The sequence below is a fragment of the Ovis aries genome, chromosome 1 (genome assembly GCF_016772045.2).
Source record: "Ovis aries strain OAR_USU_Benz2616 breed Rambouillet chromosome 1, ARS-UI_Ramb_v3.0, whole genome shotgun sequence".
Lineage (NCBI taxonomy): Eukaryota > Metazoa > Chordata > Mammalia > Artiodactyla > Bovidae > Ovis > Ovis aries.
The window spans coordinates 255,974,387-255,995,620 of record NC_056054.1 but is presented as its reverse complement, the minus strand read 5'-3'; the positions used below and the strand labels follow the sequence as shown (position 1 = coordinate 255,995,620).

Genomic DNA, 21,234 nt, shown 5'->3' with positions numbered 1-21,234 from the left:
GAGTTCTGAAACCCCTGCTGTCTATGACATTAGCAGAGTGCCAACTTGCAAACAGTGGTCACCAAATGACTCACGGCTGACCAAAGCGATTGCATGAAAGCCCACCTAGGGATGCTGCCACACTCTACCAGGTATAAACTCCAGACTCGGCACTGGATCCCAAGCACCCCTGAGCAGATGCTGTCCTTCCTGGCCTCCGTCCTCACCACTCAGGCCCACTCTTCCTAAATGGCACAGAGCCCATCAGGTACACTCACTTCCCTAAGATGTTTGGCCAACCCTTAGGACTGGATTCCCAAGCTCTAAGCCAGCCTTTGGGAGTGGGCACCAGAACAGCAGAGAGGCCTCCTGGACAGAAACACTTCTCAATCTTCCCAGAAAAAAAAATGTTCCATAGGTTTGCCTCTCTTTAAGAACTAAGGTATTATTATCTTACTTCATCTCCATCACTGAGGAGCCATAAAACTAAAAAAAAAAAAAAAATGCAGTGGGAAGACTTCCCTGGTGGTCTAGTGGTTAAGAATCTGTCTGCCAATGAAGGGGACACAGGTTCCACCCCTGGTCTGGGTAGATTCCACATGCCAGGGGGCAACTCAGCCCATGCGCCACAACTACTGAGCCTGAAAGCCACAGCCACTGAAGCCTGCGCGCCTAGAGCCTGTGCTCTGCAACAAGAGAAGTCACGACAATGAGAAGCCTGTGCACCGAAACCAGAGAAAACCTGCATGCAACAACGAAGACCCAGTGCAACCAAAAAAAAAAAAAAAAAGGCAGCAGGAACAGTGACTGGCATAGGAATGGTCCTTGCAGACAATCCCGCCCCCTGGCTGCCCTCCTGGCCGCATCCTTGGTCCATCCTCAGGGACCTGGAGACCAGCCTCCTCCCACCTCACATCTCATTTCACAGACCACAATGACAGACCTCGCTGCACCAGGCAAAGGTGTGTGTGTGTGGGGGGGGGGTGGGGTATCATCACAAACTTCAGGGCTTTTAATTGGTAGTTTCTTCTAATTATAAATGCGGGACACGTTGATTATAAAAACATGAAAAACACAGAATGTCACAAAGAGGAAGAACAAAACCGTTTATAGGCTTCCCACTCAGAGAACGACCTCTGTTCAGGCATATCCTCTTCAAGTCTTGTGGATCCGGACCATCTCTTCACACGGATGTCCATCCTGCCACCTCTACTTAAATTTATGGAAAGAACTCTTCCCCCAAGCCAAAACTGTTCACAATAAATCTTTAAAACCTGACTTGTAAATATTTCATAGGCGGATGTCCCAGGATTTATTTACTGTCTTGCCAAATGCTAGATACACAAGTCGTTTCCTCACTGTACGTTTCTGAACAGATGAATTACATGATTACGCATTGTTCAGTGGACTGGGTTTCCATTTATTCATTCAGGAAGGGTTTCTAAGCCTCTTGATTGCTGCCCCCACCCCATGCCAGGGCCTGTTGTCAATGCGTATTTGCTGTGGGTGAGGGAAGGTGCAGCAAGGGAGGAAAACTGAGGAACAAGGAATTTGGGGGCCACCAGTATTAAGTTTGGCTTGGGAAAATAAAGCAATAAATATAAGTAAGCAGCCTGCTGTGTCTGTCGGTCTGGAGACTGAAGTAGCAAAGGCCTGGCTTGGCTGGTCGGGGTTTGGGGTGGGACACAAACTGGCTCTTAAGACAGTGTCCCTGAACCCCAGCTCTATCACTGTGTGATGCGGCAGTTCCCTCGAACTGCCCATCAAGTTTCTCCACTCTACAACGTGGACATCATGCGCCCCACAGCACAGAGAGCATTGCTGAAAAGACCTGACCTTGTTTTGTCCCTAAATTTGGCACATACAGGTGCCCCCCAATGCGCTGGCATTCACAGCTATATACCCATATGCCCCATGTTTTATCACACAGATGCGTCCTAATAAAATGCATTGCATTTTGTGGTGATAGCTCAGAAAGTCATAATTGCTCCTAAAAATGTGTTGGTGCTGAGGGTGGGAATTCTAAATACTTGTGACTTTAAGGTAAACCAAATCAGGCCTGACTAACACTTGTCCCCACTCCTTGTGAACTATATGCACATGTTTGTGTATTAAACTTACAAGTTGATTCACGGGACCCAAGCTTTCCCGGGACAGGGAGGCTGGAGCAGCAGCAAGCCCAGCAGGGCAGCGTCCCAAGAGCAGCAGCAGTCTGAAAGTGAAGAGGCAGCCACGGCCCCGAGGCTCACTTGTCCAAGTCAGTGACAGGGTCCAGGGCTGCAGATGGCCCACTAGCAAGGCCAGTTCTACATCACTTTGGCTTGGCCATGGGTGGGTGGGATGTGGGGGGTGTGGTCTAGGGTACAGGCAGGGATCCACAGAAGTGTCCCCATTGGCATTAGGGCAGATGCCCTCTGTAAGGATCTCCGTCCCACTCCCTGGTGATAAAGTCAGGGAGTGTGGTCCCAGCAAGCCCCATGTCTGCTTGCTCCAGAGAGATGTTGCCCAGCTGGAGCCTGGAGAATGGACCCAACAACCTATCCAGGGCTCTTCCACGCTTGGCAAGGATTCTCAGTAAGAGCTCCCAAGTCAGGGAGAAATGAGAGAAGATGGTGGAGAGAAGGCAGCGTTTGAGTAGGCCTTGGGCTCCTAAGGGCATAACAAACTGGCAGGGCCTGATGGGGTGAGGATGCCCATCATAGGAAGATTTTTGCTGGTTCCAGGAAATCCAGGCCCACCAGCCTCCACAGGGCCTGAGACCCCATTGTGAGTGATGACCAGAACCAGTGAGGTTCTGGTCACAGCTCTGTGATCCGGGACAAGAGCAGTTGGGGGCCACATCTGCCCCTCAGCAAGACCTACCTTCAGGGCCAAACAGGCTTTTAAAGAGGGTAGCCCAGGCCCCTGGGGCTTTCTGTGTCAACCCAGTTAGAGGGACCTGTGGGAGAAGGAAGACTGCCCTTCTATCAGACACAGTGAGGAAAGTGACCAGGAAGAGGGGCTCTGCTGGATCGGCTCCAGGGGATAGACACAGAAGGGCAGACAGGACCCCACATGGGAGAGAGCTGCCTACTGCCTGTGGGGCCACAGCTGTCGGGCCTGCCTGGTGATGTGGTGAGGTCCCCATCACTGCTGTGCAAGGACACTGCCAAGAAGATTCCAGCCTCTTTGAATACATGAGCTTTTGCATCACTGAATTTCAGTTAATTCAGTAATTCTGAAAAGTGTAAAGGGCATTGTGTTTCTTTTATATATATATATATATATATATATATTATATATATATATTTATATATATTTAACATTTAATAAAAACCATATATAATATTTTTTATTGGATCTTACATAAGATAGCCACTACAGAAACTTAACATAGTTCAGAAGCAAGATGGATGGTTAAGAAGGGCCCAGTCCTGTGGGCTATTTTCTCAGAGGCTATAGGTCAGAGACCACTGAGGAGAGGAGCTTCAGATGACTCAATTAGGGAAGAGGTGAGAAAGGCTAAAATATAGGCTGCTGGACAGAGATAATGAGCCACTGGGATTATCGCTATCCCAAGGCTTGGGAAAGAGCATTACAAAAATCTCTCTCCCCTTAGGCACAGCCCCAATCTCAGCAGCTATGATGGGAATCACCTACTCTCTTCTTTGCCTAGAGTGGGAAAACATCACAATTGAAAAAAAAAAAAAAACACATTACAATTTAAAGACATTATTGGTCCCTGCCCCCATCATTAGATTAGACTATATAGCATTCAATAATCCAGACGAAAAACAAGGTAGCCTGGGTTGTCCTTTAGTGAGAGACAGTCAGAAATAGTTCCTTAGAGAATGGGAAATACAAATCCTCCAAGGTCAACTAGTTTCCAAAACAACTATCAGCTGACATGGGTGGGTTCTGGCTTCCCGTGTGCAGCAGCCACTCCACTCTGAGGCAATGGTTGTGGAGGCTTTCTCAGAATTTTGAGATCCCTGTGATCAGCACCCATCTCCAGCAATCTGCGTGTGGTCCAAAACGTCCACTGGACCTTCAGCAATTTCTCTGACCAGATGATCTTCAAGGGTCAGTGAAGGGTCAAAAAGCAAGGGTGAAGGAGGGCACTGCATACCATCACCCACAGCTCGGGCTTATACGTCTGAGGCAACTTGAAATGCAGTGGGCAGCAGAAAGGAGCTTCAGAATGGTTGACAGGAACTGGTTTGTTGCAGGGCACCTGTTCACGCCCCTGGCAGCACTGAAGACAGCCCGATCTGTGTCCTCACAAACAGGAGTCTGGTCACTGGAATCGACAAAGACCAAGCACCTCTGAGTGAAAAGAGTGGTATGAGACTTAGGCAGTACCGTGTGTGGCCAGCTTTCTGCGCTCCTACAGCTTGCCTGTGTAGTAAGGCTTCCACTCCATAGTGCTGATGATACCACTGAAGACATTTTAGATGCTTTAATTTCTCTCGTTCTTTGGCCAAAAGTCTCTCCGGGCCACTCAGGAGACTACTACCTAGAGCTTCATGTTCCGCTTTGTAATTATGTAAGCAACATTGCTGCTTCTCTTTGAGCAGATGCTGAAGTCATTTAAGCTGGTCAGTGCACAAAAACTTCAAACGAATAAGCTTCTCATGCATAATCAAGGCCACTTCTTCAGCTATGTAGATGCCAGCATGTTCGAAATTTGGCTGGCTTCACTGCGGCTACATTTTGGAGTCTAAGACCCAGCTCTGTCCCACCATGTGAGCTCAGCTGGCACAAGAATGCTTCACCCAAAAGCCCTGGACTGGTCTCCTTCGCTTGAGCATGAAATACCAGGGCATTTCCACGGGCATGTCCAGCACAGAAGGGCACCACAGGCTTTGGGGCAGCACTGGGACATCTTTTTCCATTTTTCGCCTCTTGCAAGGCACATTCTTGTCTTCGAGGATATGCTGAGCACAACCCTGCCCCACCAGACAAGGTTGCGAGCATGGGCGATGAATGAGTGAACAGCACAGGGCCTCTTGAGACCTGGGCACTAGGGTGATCCTCACTCGATTGGTTAGCAAGATGTGGACCTACATCCTGGTCATACTGAAACCTCTGCCGCTGCGCCGCTCCACTCCAGCGCTGTTTCTATAGCTCAGTTTTATCATTACTTGTGTGGATTCTACACAGTAGGTTAAAAATGTTGTACAAGTCATAATGGGCAATGAAGGCAGGGCCAGATGGGAGGACTTTCACATACAAACAAGAGGGAGAAGTGGGCCCTGCCACCCGTCTTCTCCTGGAAGCCTTCAATTCCTTCCTGCCGTGAGGTTTATTTCCATCCTGGGTACCGTCCTTGACTTGCCATAGTCTCCTCTCCCACCCTATAGTCAGGGGCTGGAAGTCCATTCTTATAAAATGTCACAGCAAGGGAGGCAGTGGGGTGACCAACTTATCCCCATCTGCCCAGAACATCTTCAGTTTTAAAACTGAAGGATGGGGAACACGTGTACACCCATGGTGGGTTCATATTGATGTACGGCAAAACCAATACAATATTGTAAAGTAATTAGCCTCCAATTAAAATAAATAAATTTATATCAAAAAAAAAAAACTACCCTGAAAGTCTACATCCTGGGAATCCCCTCGGTCCTACACATACTGAGGCCGTGGGTCACGCTGAGAGGCAGGGCGCTACAGATCCTTGTTTCTTGGAAACATGGGGGCCTCTTTGGGAGCTGAGTGCAACCAGTGACGACTGGGAAGTGCCTCCACAGTAGACATGCAGTACAGGCTTGTGAGCGAAAGATGCTTAGCTCCCCCCACTTCCCTCAAATGCACTGTGAATAAAAGGCAAAGCAGGACAATCTCATCAGGGCCTGAACACGGCAGGAAGGGCTTCTAAAACCAGTTTAATCCATCCTGCAGTCTCTCAGGCAGCCAGTAGGGCAGGACCAGTGTGGCCCTTGCCGCCTGCTGTCTGCCCCCAACCAGGCACCCCCTCTCCCCAAGCCCACAGGGGCCTCACTGCATCCTCTAGCCAGCTCGTCTCCTGGGGTGTCCCAGGGGCTCAGCCCAGGCATGGCCTGCACCCACATCCCATACCTATCCCACTGACATTTCCTAGGTATTGTTCCCTCCATGCCCAACAAGCTGGCTGGGTGAGTTAATCACATAAACTAGTTCTAACTTGAGGCCTGTGGTGTCATTTCCCAAACTCTACCTGGGGTCACACCTGGAAGACCTGAGCCAAACATGGTGTGGCTTCTTGGAGCATCAGTGTTACTACAACATTTGGGGGTAGACACAACATATTTGGAAGCACACAGATATATCGTGGGAGAAAAATATAAAATTCACTGGATTCTAGGATAAAATGTCAACTACCACAGAAATGCAATAATCACTGTTAGTTAAACCACATCTCCAGAGCCCATCTTCATCCCCTTGTCCTCCTCCAGTGTGGACATCTGGTCACTCCTTTAGAATTCAGGGCCAGTCACTAGCTTACTGAAGCTTACTGGTACCACCTGCATTTTAACTGAGGCCTTCTGTGCTCCAGGGCACATCTCCCAAGGGCGTTGGATGGGACACACTTCAGAACATATAGAGTTAAGGCTGATGTTTGGGTAAACAAAACTCATCACTGGGACTCTCGGGGTCCTAAAGGACTTGCTGCTGCTGCTGCTGCTGCTGCTAAGTTGCTTCAGTCGTGTCCAACTCTGTGCGACCCCAGAGACAGCAGCCCACCAGGCTCCCCCGTCCCCGGGATTCTCCAGGCAAGAACACTGGAGTGGGTTGCCATTTCCTTCTCCAATGCATGAAAGTGAAAAGTGAAAGTGAAGTCGCTCAGTCATGTTCGACTCTTCGCAACCCTATGGACTGCAGCCCACCAGGCTCCTCTGTCCATGCGATTTTCCAGGCAACAGTACTGGAATGGGTACACACTAAATCTTAAAGAAAGGGTTAGTGTTCCCACATTTCTAGAGGCAGAAGTCAACCCTGTAGGGGTCAGTGCCGATGCTGACCAGACTGAGTGTCCCACAGGTCACAAGTCCTGGGGTTACTGCCCCAACTGCGGCTCTCTGCTCAACCCACAGCCTCTGTGATATTTCCACCCAACAAGGTGACGAGGCTGGGGAGATGTTGAGAGGGCTGATCACTGCACAGCATCATCCCAGCCATCCAGCCTGCAGTGTAGTCTGAGTCTCTGGGCCTTGGTTTCATCCATCGCTTCTGATCAAATTTAATCCATTCCAGGGAATCAAGGTCCTCTAAATAAAGAGAGCTGAGATTAATTGCAGACAACCCAGCCAGCCCATACCCTCCTCTTTTGCCAGGTTTCAGAGCAAGGTGGCGGCCGAGAAGAGCAACCCCACATCCAAGGAGCGGTGGCTGCACGGGTGCAGGAGGGCCAAGAGGAGCTACTCCACGTTCAAGGTCAGGAGGGGCAGCGGTGAGGAGATACCCCTCATCCAAGGTAAGGAGCCATGGCTGTGCTTTGCGGGAGCAGCCGTGAAGAAATACCCCACGTCCAAAGCAAGAGAAACCCAAGTAAGATGGTAGGTGCTGCGAGAGGGCATCAGAGGGCAGACACACTGAAACCATACTCACAGAAAACTAGTCAATCTAATCACACGGACAACAGCCTTGTCTAACTCAATGAAACTAAGCCATGCCATGTGGGACCACCCAAGACGGGTGGGTCATGGCAGAGAGGTCTGACAGAATGTCGTCACTGGAGAAGGGAATGGCAAGCCACTTCAGTATTCTTGCCTTGAGAACCCCATGAACAGTATGAAAAGGCAAAATGATAGGATATCAAAGAGGAACTCCCCAGGTCATTAGGTGCCCAATATGCTACTGGAGATCAGTGGAGAAATAACTCCAGAAAGAATGAAGGGATGGAGCCAAAGCAAAAACAATATCCAGCTGTGGATGTGACTGGTGATAGAAGCAAGGTCCGATGCTGTTAAGGGCAATATTGCATAGGAACCTGGAATGTCAGGTCCATGAATCAAGGCAAATTGGAAGTGGTCAAACAGGACATGGCAAGAGTGAACGTCAACATTCTAGGAATCAGCAAGCTAAAATGGACTGGAATGGGTGAATTTAACTCAGATGACCATTATATCTACTACTGTGGGCAGGAATCCCTCAGAAGAAATGGAGTAGCCATTATGGTCAACAAAAGAGTCCAGAATGCAGTACTTGGATGCAACCTCAAAAATGACAGAAAGATATCTGTTCATTTCCAAGGCAAACCATTCACTATCACGGTGATCCAAGCTTATGCCCCAACCAGTAACGCTGAAGAAGCTGAAGTTGAACAGTTCTATGAAGACCTACAAGATCTTTTAGAACTAACACCCAAAAAAGATGTCCTTTTCATTATAGGGGACTGGAATGCAAAAGTAGGAAGTCAAGAAACACCTGCAGTAACAGGCAAATTTGGCCTTGGAATACAGAATGAAGCAGGGCAAAGGCTAATAGAGTTTTGCCAAGAGAACGCACTGGTCATAGCAAACACCCTCTTCCAACAACACAAGAGAAGACTCTACACATGGACATCACCAGATGGTCAACACCGAAATCAGATTGATTATAGTCTTTGCAGCCAAAGATGGAGAAGCTTTATACAGTCAGCAAAAACAAGACCGAGAACTGACTGTGGCTCAGATCATGAACTCCTTATTGCCAAATTCAGACTTAAATTGAAGACAGTAGGGAAAACCACTAGCCCATTCAGGTATGACCTAAATAAAATCCCTTATGATCATACAGTGAAAGTGAGAAATAGATTTAAGGGACTAGATCTGATAAGAGTACCTGATGAACTATGGAATGAGGTTCATGACATTGTATAGGAGACAGGGATCAAGACCATCCCCATGGAAAAGAAAGGCAAAAAAGCAAAATGGCTGTCTGGGTAGGCCTTACAAATAGCTGTGAAAAGAAGAGAAGTGAAAAGCAAAGGAGAAAAGGAAAGATATAAGCATCTGAATGCAGAGTTCCAGAGAATAGCAAGAAGAGATAAGAAAGGCTTCCTCAGCAATCAGTGCAAAGAAATGGAGGAAAAGAACAGAATGGGAAAGACTAGAGATCTCTTCAAGAAAATTAGAGATACCAAGGGAACATTTCATGCAAAGATGGGCTCAATAAAGGACAGAAATGGTATGGGCCTAACAGAAGCAGAAGATATTAAGAAGAGGTGGCAAGAATACACAGAAGAACTGTACAAAAAAGATCTTTACGACTAAGATAATCACAATGGTGTGATCACTCACCTAGAGCCAGACATCCTGGATTGTGAAGTCAAGTGGGCCTTAGAAAGCATCACTACAAACAAAGCTAGTGGAGGTGATGGAATTCCAGTTGAGCTATTTCAAATCCTGAAAGATGATGCTGTGAAAGTGCTGCACTCAATATGCCAGCAAGTTTGGAAAACTCAGCAGTGGCCACAGGACTGGAAAAGGTCAGTTTTCATTCTAATCCCAAAGAAAGGCAATGCAAAAGAATGCTCAAACTACCGCACAATTGCACTCATCTCACATGCTAGTAAAGTAATGCTCAAAATTCTCCAAGCTGGCTTCAGCAGTACGTGAACCATGAACTTCCAGATGTTCAAGCTGCTTTTAGAAAAGGCAGAGGAACCAGAGATCAAATTGCCAACATCCGCTGGATCATGGAAAAAGCAAGAGAGTTCCAGAAAAACATCTATTTCTGCTTCATTGACTATGCCAAAGCCTTTGACTGTGTGGATCACAATAAACTGTGGAAAATTCTGAAAGAGATGGGAATACCAGACCACCTGACCTGCCTCTTGAGAAACTTATGTGCTGGTCAGGAAGCAACAGTTAGAACTGGACATGGAACAACAGACTGGTTCCAAATAGGAAAAGGAGTGCGTCAAGGCTGTATATTGTCACCCTGCTTATTTAACTTATATGCAGAGTATATCATGAGAAACGCTGGGCTGGAAGAAGCACAAGCTGGAATCAAGATTGCAGGGAGAAATATCAGTAACCTCAGATATGCAGATGACAGCACCCTTATGGCAGAAAGTGAAGAGGAACTAAAAAGCCTCTTGATGAAAGTAAAAGAGGAGAGTGAAAAAGTTGGCTTAAAGCTCAACATTCAGAAAACCAATATCATGGCATCCGGTCCCATCACTTCATGGCAAATAGATGGGGAAACAGTGGAAACAGTGTCAGACTTTATTTTGGGGGGCTCCAAAATCACCACAGATGGTGACTGCAGCCAGGAAATTAAAAGACGCTTACTCCTTGGAAGGAAAGTTATGACCAACCTAGATAGCATATTCGAAAGCAGAGACGTTACTTTGCCAACAAGGGTCCGTCTAGTCAAGGCTATGGTTTTCCAGTGGTCATGTATGGATGTGAGAGTTGGACTGTGAAGAAAGCTGAGTGCCAAAGAATTGATGCTTCTGAACTGTGGTGTTGGAGAAGACTCTTGAGAGTCCCTTGGACTGCAAGGAGATCCAACCAGTCGATTCTAAAGGAGATCAGCACTGGGTGTTCTTTGGAAGGACTGATTCTAAAGCTGAAACTCCAATACTTTGGCCACCTCATGCGAAGAGGTGACTCATTGGAAAAGACTCTGATGGTGGGAGGACTTGGGGGCAGGAGGAGAATGGGACGACTGAGGATGAGATGGCTGGATGGCATCACCGACTCGATGGACATGAGTTTGAGTGTACTCCAGGAGTTGGTGATGGACAGGGAGGCCTGGCGTGCTGCGATTCATGGGGTCGCAAAGAGTTGGACACAACTGAGCAACTGAACTGAACTGAACTCAGAGCAGGTCTCCCAGCAAAGCTCAGATCCAACTGGCCCTACTCCTGGTCTCATCTCAATCAGCAACTTGTTAGCATGAGATGGGAATCTGAGAACCTAAAAGGACCTCAGAGATCACTAAGCTCAGACCCAAATGTTCATGGACAAGAGAATCTGGAACTGAGAGGCATTCTGTGGCCATGGGAAGGAGGGGGTTGGGAGTGAGCTGACACCTGCGGGAATTCCTGCTTTGCCACTGACTGGATATGTGGCCTTGGATGAACCTAGATTTCCAGTATGAAATGGAAATGCTTATACCTCCTTTGCAGGGCTGTTATTATGAATAGAAAAAGTTTAGAAACGTATACTGAAAAGTCAAATTCAAGGGAAAAGACAACCATTTAGCTCAAGCCAGAAGAAAAGCTGGAGCATGTAAATACATAAAATTCCATCCAGTTACTAAAAGCAAGCTTTAAATCTGCTCTTAACTCTTCCTAAAAGGCAAAGGAGAAGGGAAACTGAGTGGGTGATAAGATTTGGCAATCATACCATTGCAGGATGAAAGTCAAATTTTACCTGATAGCGAGACTTGCTGTTTAGCTACAGTAATCAACACATGGGGGCAGAGAGATAAACACATATCAATGAAGCATGATAGAAAACCCTGAATGCACCCACACAAGTATGGCCGACTGATCTTCGACAAAGACCCAGAGGCAGTCTAATAGAGTACAGACAGTCTTGTCAACAAACGGTGCAGGAACCATTTATTTGTCCCTAACCACAGGCAAAACAATGAAACCTTGACTTAAACCTCACACTTATACAAAAAATTAACTCAAAATGAGTCACAGATTGAAATGTAAAAAAAAATACATAAAACTTTTAGAAGAAACACAGGATTTCTCTTTTATGAGTTAGGATTTGGTGAAGAGTTTTTAGACAACAATAAAAGCAGGATCCATAAGTTTAAAAATGGATAAATTAGACTTTAAGTTAAGTGTTAAGTGAAGTGAAGTCGCTCAGTCGTGTCCGACTCTTTGCGACCCCATGGACTGTAGCCTACCAGGCTCCTCCCTCCATGGGATTCTCTAAGCAAGAGAACTGGAGTGGGTTGCCATTTCCTTCTCCAGGGGATATTCCTGACCCAGGGATCGAACCCGGGTCTCCCGCATTCCAGGCAGACACTTTAACCTCTGAGCCATAGACTTTATTGGAACCAAAACCTTTTTCTCTGTGAAAGATTCTGCTGAGAGGATGAAAAGCTACAGACTGGGAGAAAATGTTTGCAAACAGTATGCCCAATGAAGGACTTGTATCTCATATATGCAAAAGAAAAAAATCTCAAAACAATAATTCAAAAATACAATTAAGAAAAGGAACAAAATACATGAACACATATTTCAGTGAAGACAGTATTGCTGCTGTTGCTGGTTAGTCACTCAGTCGTGTCTGACTCCTTGCAACCCCGTGGAGTGTGGCCTGCCAGGCTCCTCTGTCTACTATGGGATTCTCCAGGCATGAACAGTGGAGTGGGTTGCAATTTTCTTCTCCACGGGATCTTCCTAACCCAGGGATCAAACCTCAGGCTCCTGCATTGCGGGCGGGTTCTTTACCAACTGAGCCAGCAGGGAAGCCTGAAGAGGGTATACATCTGGCAAATGAGCACATGAAGAGATGTTCAATAGCGCCAGCCAATTGGGAAATGCAAATCAAGACCACACTGAGATCTCACTACACACCAATCCAAACAACTAAAATACTCCTAGTTCCCTGAGACCTTGCAGGGGTCACCACCCCTCTCTGGGTCCATTTTTCATTTGGAGGAGGTTCTGGCCAGTTTTGACATTCTATTGTTGTATAAAAATGGGGTCTTCCAGTTTATTTTCACCAGTGGCAGTGCCCTTCTGTAGGAGAGGAATTCTTTCAAAAAAAAAAAAGGATAGCTAAAATAAAAAACAGTAACAACATCAGTTCAGTAGAGGAACTGAATTTCTCAAACCTTGCTAGTGCAAATGTAAAATGTTATACCCACTCTGGAAAATAGTTTGGCAGTTTCTTTAAGAAAAAAAAATCAACAAGAAACCACCATGCGACCCAGAAAATGCACTCCTGGGCTTTTCATTTCAGTTCAGTCGACCAGTCGTGTCCGACTCCACGGCCCCAGGGACTGCAGCACTCCAAGTTTCCCTGTCCATTTCCAACTCCCGGAGCTGGCTCAAACTCATGTCCATCGAGTCAGTGATGCCATCCAACCATCTCATCCTCTGTCATCCCCTTTTCCTCCTACCTTCAATCTTTCCCAGAATTAGGGTTTTTACCCCAGCAAAATGAGAATTTATGCCCACACAAAAACCTATACGTGATTGTTCATAGCAGCTTTATCTGTAATAGCCCCAAACTGGAACAACCCACACGTCCTTCAGAAGGTGAATGGCTGGACAAATCATGATAACATCCATGCCATGGAACAGTATTCAGCAATAAAGAGGAACAAACTACTGATACATGGAACAACTTGGAATGATCTCAAGGGCATTATGCGGAATGAAAAAAGCAATCTCAAAAGGTCACACACTTTTTTCATGATTTCATTTATATCATGTTCTCAAAATGACTAAGTTACAGTGCTAGAGAACATATTAGCGTCGTCAGAAGGAGATCTTGGTGGCAATGGGATAGTCTTAAAGCAGAGGGATGGCAGTTCCCTGAATCTGTACACGTGATCGAATGGCCTAGAACTATACTCACACATTACTGCAATGTCACTCCCCTGTTTTTGGTCTTACATTTGCAGCTATGTAAGGTGAAACCCTTGGAAGGAACCAGGTAAAAAGTACATAGGTCCTCTCAGCACCATTTTTCCTATGAATCTGTAATTATTTCAAAATAAATCCTTCTTCCACTTGCCTTCCTGATAGCTCAGTTGGTAAAGAATCTGCCTGCAATGCAGGAGACCCCGGGTTGATTCCTAGATCGGGAAGATCTGCTGGAGAAGGGATAGGCTACCCACTCCAGTATTCTTGGGCTTCCCTTGTGGCTCAGCTGGTAAAGAATCTGCCTGCAATGTGGGAGACCTGGGTTCGATACCTGGGTTGGGAAGATCCGCTGGAGAAGGGAAAGACTGTCCACTCTAGTATTCTGGCCTGGACAATTCCATGGACTGTATACTCTATGGGGTCGCAAAGAGTTGGACACGACCAAGTGGCTTTCACTTTCACTTTCCACTTGTTAAATTCATCACCAGGAGACAAAATGAAAACCAGGAAAGGGCTTGAGGCACAGTCACAGGAGGAAAGGATGTGAATAACATTTGACCTCCACCCCACCCAGTCCCATAATTCTCCCTCCTCGACCCCTAACACCCATAAGCAGAGCAGGGTGGGCCTCTCAGGGGACAGACACCCTAGAGAGCATAACATAAGCTGTCCCTTGTGTCAGAGAAACAGCCCAGGAAGGAAAGAGCATGTCAGCTCATAGGCGGATGCGGGCATTCTCTGGCCCAGGGGATTCTCTTCAGTGTCTCCCGAGGCGTGGATTGTAGGTTGTGGGGATGTAGCACTTTCCTCTGAAAACTGAGAAGTTAAGCCCAAGCTGCTGCCCCACGGCTGGGGGTCAGAAGCCTCTGGACATTGTGGACAAAGGCCAGAACAAAGCACCCCTCCCTCACTTGGGGGGTCACCAGAGTCACTCAGGCCCAGCTGTGAAATCTCCTTCTTCCCACTGTTCTTCCCCCACCTTCCACCCCCACTGACAGGACAGCCATTATTTCGCTAGGCTGGGACCCTAGGTGTGAAAGTTCCCAAAACGTGGGCAGCAATTACCAATCAACCACTCCTTCTATAAGATAACCCCAAAAGTTTCATTTTAAGAAGAAACAGATCTCTTTGAGGTTGCTAGGATATGTTAGCCACCAAGGTTTCCCCCTTACCTCTCTGACTCGCGCCCCATAAACATTGAATGAACCTGTTCTTAATTTGGAGCTTAGGAGTTCTGAATGCTGAACTGCTCCCCCTGACAACAGCTGGTGAGCGAGTATTCTGCTGCTGCTGCTGCTGTCGCTTCAGTTGTGTCCGACTCTGTGCGACCCCATAGATGGCAGCCCACCAGGCTCCCCCCGTCCCTGGGATTCTCCAGGCAAGAACCCTGGAGTGGGTTGCCATTTCTGTCTCCAAGGCATGAAAATGAAAAGTGAAAGTGAAGTCGCTCAGTCGTGTCCGACTCTTCACCACCCCATGGACTGCAGCCTACCAGGCTCCTCCATCCATGGGATTTTCCAGGCAAGAGTACTGGAGTGGGGTGCCATTGCCTTCTCCAGAGCAGGTCCTCTATTTCTTAATTTAAAAATTATTTAATAAGAAAAGGAGTTAAAAAAAATACAATACACACAGCAATTATTTCTAAGAACGTGTGTTTATAATTTGTATTCAATAACATTCTAATTAGCCTTATGTTACTAAAAAGCATTACATGTTAAAAAAAAAAAAAAGAATGCTGTAAGCAAGGTGGCTCAGTGCTAAAGCATCTGTCTGCCAGTGCAGGAGACCTGGGTTCGATTCCTGGGTTGGGAAGATCCCCTGGAGGAGGGAAAGGCAACACACTCCAGTATTCTTGCCTGGAAAATTCCACGGACAGAGGAGCCTGGTATTGCAGTGAAAAGGAAAACTGAGGAATGAGTTTTTCTTTCCCTTTCCTGAGAACAAAGAAGATAAAGAGAACAGTGAACAGTCCCGAACTTTCCTAGTTTTTACTTTTAACTGTTCCTAATCTGGACTGCAGCCATGAAATCAAAAGACGCTTACTCCTTGGAAGAAAAGTTATGATCAACCTAGATAGCATATTCAAAAGCAGAGACATTACTTTGCCAACTAAGGTCCGTCTAGTCAAGGCTATGGTTTTTCCAGTAGTCATGTATGGATGTGAGAGTTGGACTGTGAAGGCTGAGCGCCAAAGAATTGATGCTTTTGAACTGTGGTGTTGGAGAAGACTGTTGAGAGCCTTGGACTGCAAGGAGATCCAACCAGTCCATTCTGAAGGAGATCAGCCCTGGGATTTCTTTGGAAGGAATGATGCTGAAGCTGAAACTCCAGTACTTTGGCCACCTCATGGGAAGAATTGACTCATTGGAAAAGACTCTGATGCTGGGAGGGATTGGGGGCAGGAGGAGAAGGGGACGACCGAGGATGAGATGGCTGGATGGCATCACTGACTCGATGGACGTTGAGCCTGAGTGAACTCCAGGAGTTGGTGATGGACAGGGAGGCCTGGCATGCTGCGATTCATGAGGTCGCAAAGAGTCGGACACGACTGAGCGACTGAACTGAACTGAACTGAACTGAATCTGTACTCTGTAACTAAGCTTGCTTTTTTGCCCCCTAACTCTGCATGTCTGTAAATAAGTTTGGTTTTCTGCCCCCTAATTCTGCATAAGCTACATTTTGCACCTATTATCTGCTGGTTCTATGCCAATTACATCCTGTATTTGGTGTTCACCTTTATAGCACTCTCTTGGCAGATCAACCCGCAGAAGTTTTTCTCTTATCAGAAAGAAGGCCCAAGTAAAAATACACAATGGACCCAACTACTGGGCCACCAGACTGCCAGAGGCTACCTGAAGCCAGCCCGTGGCTATTTTTGAAACAATGCAGGAGGAAGAAGACCAGATCCTAACACCTTTGCTCCTCATCACTGACCCTTAACCGCAAGCGCTCATCCTACATAAACCCCTAAGCCCCTCCTCAGGAGGGGCGGCACAGTTCTTGAGGCATGAGCCTACTATGTTGCCCTCTCCGCCAGCTAAGGATTAAAGCCACCTTTTTATATCCTCCAGACTCTGTCTCTGTAATTTTTATCCGGCTTCAGTGGGCAGAGAAAGCCAAGATTTTGTTCCCCAACACTGTGGGCTGCGGTCCACGGGGTCACAAAAGAGTCGGACACAACTGAGTAATTATGCAGGCATGCACACAAGTCAGAAGCAATAGTGACTCTCCAGAGTAAATAACAATTGTACTGACTCCTGCAGAAGGAGGTACCAATGCCTGAGAGTCACCCCATGCCTGAGAGTCACCAGGCTCTTGAAATGAGACCAGGAAGAAAAAAAGATCTGAACTTGTTAGTGCCTATACACATCTGAGCTGCAGCCACTGGTCACAACTGGGGTGTGTCACCAGAGTCTGGAGAAACCCTTGACTGCTCAGAATAAGTACACCCAAGGTATCTCCACGTGCTTATACAGAGCTATCCAGCACTGTGCAATAGACAGGGCCAGGCACACAGGGGTTAGGGTTTGGGGCTCTGACTTCAGAGGCTCACATTCCTGGTTCCTCTACACACCACCCTTTCTATGTATCCACACCCAAGAGACCAGCCTCGCAAAGCCTTGTTTTCCTCATCATTAATGGGAACAGTAACAGTGTAAAGTTGATAGAGCTGTAATGAGGATTGCATATGGGTAAACTATGTCCATAGTTCAAGTACATTCAGACAGATCCGTTGCTGTTAGCTACTATTGTTATTTTTGGGATATTATTATTATAAACTGCAGTTTCTCTTAACTATTAACTGTGTCTCACAGAATGAGGTATAATTGGTGGAATAATAGATTCGAAATGACGTTTGTATGCTAAGTCTTGTTTGCTGAGGCAAGAACTGACCTCACAATGATGCCAATACCAGAAAGCCCAGCATGATTTACAAAGCTATTTCCTCTGCCTCTTTCCACATAATCCTTAGGAAGCCCTCCCCCACCAGCCCTGGGGGGGGTGGGTGGGTGGGTGGGTTAGGCATTGTTCATATTACCCAGTTTTTTTCACTTAAGGACTCTGAGGCTCAGGAATGCTTTCCTGTATCACCTAGTTAAGAAAGGGGATGGCATGAGGCTTGAGTCTTAGTCCCCTTATTTCATGCCTTTTCCCAAACCATATGGTATGTGGGGTATTGCAAGAATGTCATAAAGCTTATTGGGCTTCCCATGTGGTTCAGTGGTAAGGAATCTGTCTGCCAGTGCAGGAGGATTTGATCCCTGGGTCAGGAAGTTCCCCTGAAGGAGGAAATAGCAACCCATGCCAGCATTCTTGCCTGGAAATCCCATGGACAGAAGAGCCTGGCGGGCTAGAGTCTACGTGGTTGCAAGAGTTGGACATAACTGAGCGACTGTAAAGCCTATTGGTCAATCTGTCCCAACAAGGAGGAACCTGGAAAAACGATGGGTCCTCAGGCTGGGTGTCCCTTGTTCCTCCCTTATCACACATGTCACAAAACATGTGCAGTCCACACCCCCTGGGAAGGTGCAGGGCAGCCACCAACCTTCTTATTGGGAGGAGGAAATCTCTTATCAAATAGCAAAGCCCCCAAATGTCAGCAATGTCCCCTGGAAGAAAAGGCTTCAGGGAGTTTAACTTATGGAATTCCAGCCCCCAGATTTGCCTTGAGATATCAAATTTCCTACCTGTTTTCAAGCTGGTAAGTGAAGCTAAGTGAAAGTTGCTCCTAACTCTGGCCTTAGAATTATTATGGATTAAGGGAAGAAATGATTGAAAAAATTCTGGTTTTCAGAGTGCAGAAAAACTTTTAACTGGTATGAGTCTTAAGGAGGCCAATTGGCCTGGGCCCAAGCCTCAGGCACGTGTGACTAAATCATCAGCATGTGATAAATTATCTTATATTTATAGATCTTCAAAGAAACTGCTGCCGTAAACTCATTTATTTTAGAGACTCAGGGCGAGTCTAAACAGATCAATCTCATTTGGGGTTACCCTGGCTATGAGCTGTCCCTCCTGCTCCCAACACTAAGAGTGGTGAAAATAGAGGACTTAGCCTCAGTCTGGCTCCCTCCTGGGCCTCTTTCTTTTCAGACCACCTGATGATTACTCTGGCCCTTTCCTCCCAATTGCTAATTTATAAACACCAAATTTTCCACAATTCTCTGCTGAAACCTTTCTAAACTTTCTTAAAATGATGGGACCAAAACCACAGTGTTCTCATCAGGGTCTGGCCAAAGGTGAAGATATTGGAGGATTATTTTAAACTCTCTCAAAATTTCTGTCTTACTTACATCCAACCATGGAATCAATTCAGCCTAGTGTGGTATGGGGAAAGAACAGAAGCAGGAGTGGGGAGCCCAGCTCTATTGCTAACAATATGTGTAAGTACACAGATGGGTTCCACTGTGACCTCCAGATCCCTTTCTTTTGGACACAAAACCAGCCCAGGGAGACCTTTATCCTCCCTTCGTGTGTTCCGGGTTCCCCTTAATTGTACCACTGGAGGCTTTACCGCCCCAAATCTGACTGCGTGACTGCCATAAACAGCCTGTCTGCACCATCTGCCCTGACTCCAAGGAAACCTGACCTGGGCTCCACCACCTCCCACATCCTCACCACAGGAGGTGCATTTTGCCCTCCCAGAAGAGGCAAAAAAGCCTGAGTGTGCATTCCACCCTTCCAGTCCTCTTGGACCTGTGAGTGGAGGAAAGCAACCTCACCACACAACTGCCTACACCCAGCTTTTCTTCACCCACTCCCGGTAACTTGCCAGGCACCTGCCTAGACTTTATTGCATAGACCAAAAGCCGCTGCTTTCCGGGGGCTAGTTCCGGACCTGGAAAGCTGGTCCAAGAGCTGCAGTGTAGGTTGCCAGCCTCGGGGGAATTCTTAACATTGCAGGCAGCAGACCCATCAGGTAGCAGAGCCCACGCGCTGGCTGCCGCCCTCAGGGACGAGGAAAGCATAGTGGAGAATGGCTCTTCTGCCACCCACTCAAGCTGAGACAGGCTCTGATCTTCATCTCAGAGGGACCACAGCCTGTCCCCTACAAGGCGCCAGACCAGGCACTTCCAAGCCCACGCCCTTAACAAAGTAACTCCCACAGGAGCCCAAAACCGTGTCCCGGAGATGTTCTTGTTCAAAGAACTGGGCAATTCCCTTCCCTAGTGCCAAGACTACCTGAATAGAGTTGGCCCAATAAGCAGGTAACTTTCATCGCTGTTTCCTACCCCGAGGAGGGCGTGTGAGTAAGCGCACGCGCACACATACACACGCACACGCACGCCTGCACACACACATGCACACACACGCATGCACACACACGCGCACACGCACCCACGACCAGCACCGGCTTGCCTGGCAGGGCGCCCCCTTGCCCGCGGTGCGGGGTCCGCGGAGATGCGCTGGGGAGCGCAGCACCGACCGAGGGACTGCGAGGGTGGGCGCCCGCACCCTCAGCGGCTCCCAGGCGCCTGCAGCACCGACGCCGGGACCGCGCCGACGGTGCGCCCTGTGCGGCTCGGGCTCGACGGCCCCGCTTCTCCGCTCACCTTAATGTTGCTGAAGATAGAGCGGGGATTGCAGCCGGCTCGGCCCGCAGAGGCGGCGCTACCCTGGCGCGCGCCGGGCTTGGACAGGAGCCCCATGGAGGCGGCAGCACGGGGCGGGAGGCCGGGCGAGCGGGGCCGGGGCGCCTGGGCTGCGGCGGGCGGCCAGCGGGTGGCGGGCGCCGTGTCGCTGGCCGGAGGAGAGTGAGCGCGAGGGTGCGCGCCTAGAAGTTTTATAAGTGGCCGCCGCCGCCGATGATGAAACGCGCGCTCCCTCCTCCCTCTTTCCCTTCGGTGTCAAAGGCGCTGCGAGCCCCCGCCCCGCCGCCGCCGCCCCCTCAGACAGGTGTGGCGCGGCGGCCGGCGGCGCTTGACCTCTTTCCGGCCGAAGTTGTCTCTGCGTCCGCAGCTGGGCTGGGACCCGCAAGGCTCGACCGCCCCGGGAGAAGGGCCCGCCCGCCGGAGGGTGGGGGCGGGGGGTGGCGGGCCGGGGAGACGGAGGTCTGCAGGGGGAGCGGCCGGCTGCAGAGCGTGGGGGCACCCGGGGCGCTGGCGTGGCAGGGTGGGCGCCGCGGGCCCGCAGACTCGAGGGGGCCAGAGAAGGGATCGGCAGGGCCACGGAGGTGCAAGACAGGAGGCGGGGGCGAGGGGAGCTGAGGGAACCAACGGGAGCCAGGGTGGTTGGAGGGGAGCCGACGTTTGTGAAGGGAGGGGGAGCTTCCGCGCCCCTCCCGATGCGATCTGGGAGATTTACAGAGCCGGTCTCTGCTTGTTTGCACTCGCCGAAAACCTGGGCTCTCAGTTCCGGTGATGGCTCTGAGACTCGCTGAGGCTCTGTTTGTGTCGAGGACTGATTTATATTTAAACTGCTCTTTGCACTAGAGAGGGGCCGGGTAACAAAGGTGGAGAAGCGGGGGCCGCCCCGGGCTGGACCCGAGCCAAGGTAAACTGGAGGTGCTGTCGAGTGTCAGCATGGCTCGCTCTGGCCTGGAGTGTTGCCAGGAGGGTGGGAGTGGGGAGGAGCGGTGAGAGTGGGGCCGTGGACAAACGGGGTACCCCCACTGATCTCCTTTTCAGGGCTGGAATAGAACAGACGCTTAGTTTTTTTTCCCCAAGATTTTTCCACCAAGATACATAGTGCTGGAAAGAGAAAGAAGGGGAGACTTCCAAGGGAAGGATAAGAAGGTTCTGCCCAAA

General features: G+C 48.5%; 1 protein-coding gene and 1 pseudogene across 1 annotated transcript in view; both read right to left on the bottom strand.

Annotated features, from left to right (window-relative positions):
• SLCO2A1 (solute carrier organic anion transporter family member 2A1) overlaps positions 1-20,136 on the bottom strand; it is a 93,910-nt gene extending 73,774 nt beyond the window's left edge. The window contains 1 exon segment of the mRNA NM_001038021.1: positions 20,041-20,136. Within this exon segment, the coding sequence (NP_001033110.1) occupies positions 20,041-20,136 (96 nt within the window).
• LOC114110271 (KAT8 regulatory NSL complex subunit 2-like) lies at positions 3,297-17,385 on the bottom strand (annotated as a pseudogene).
• Positions 20,137-21,234: the final 1,098 nt, after the last annotated feature.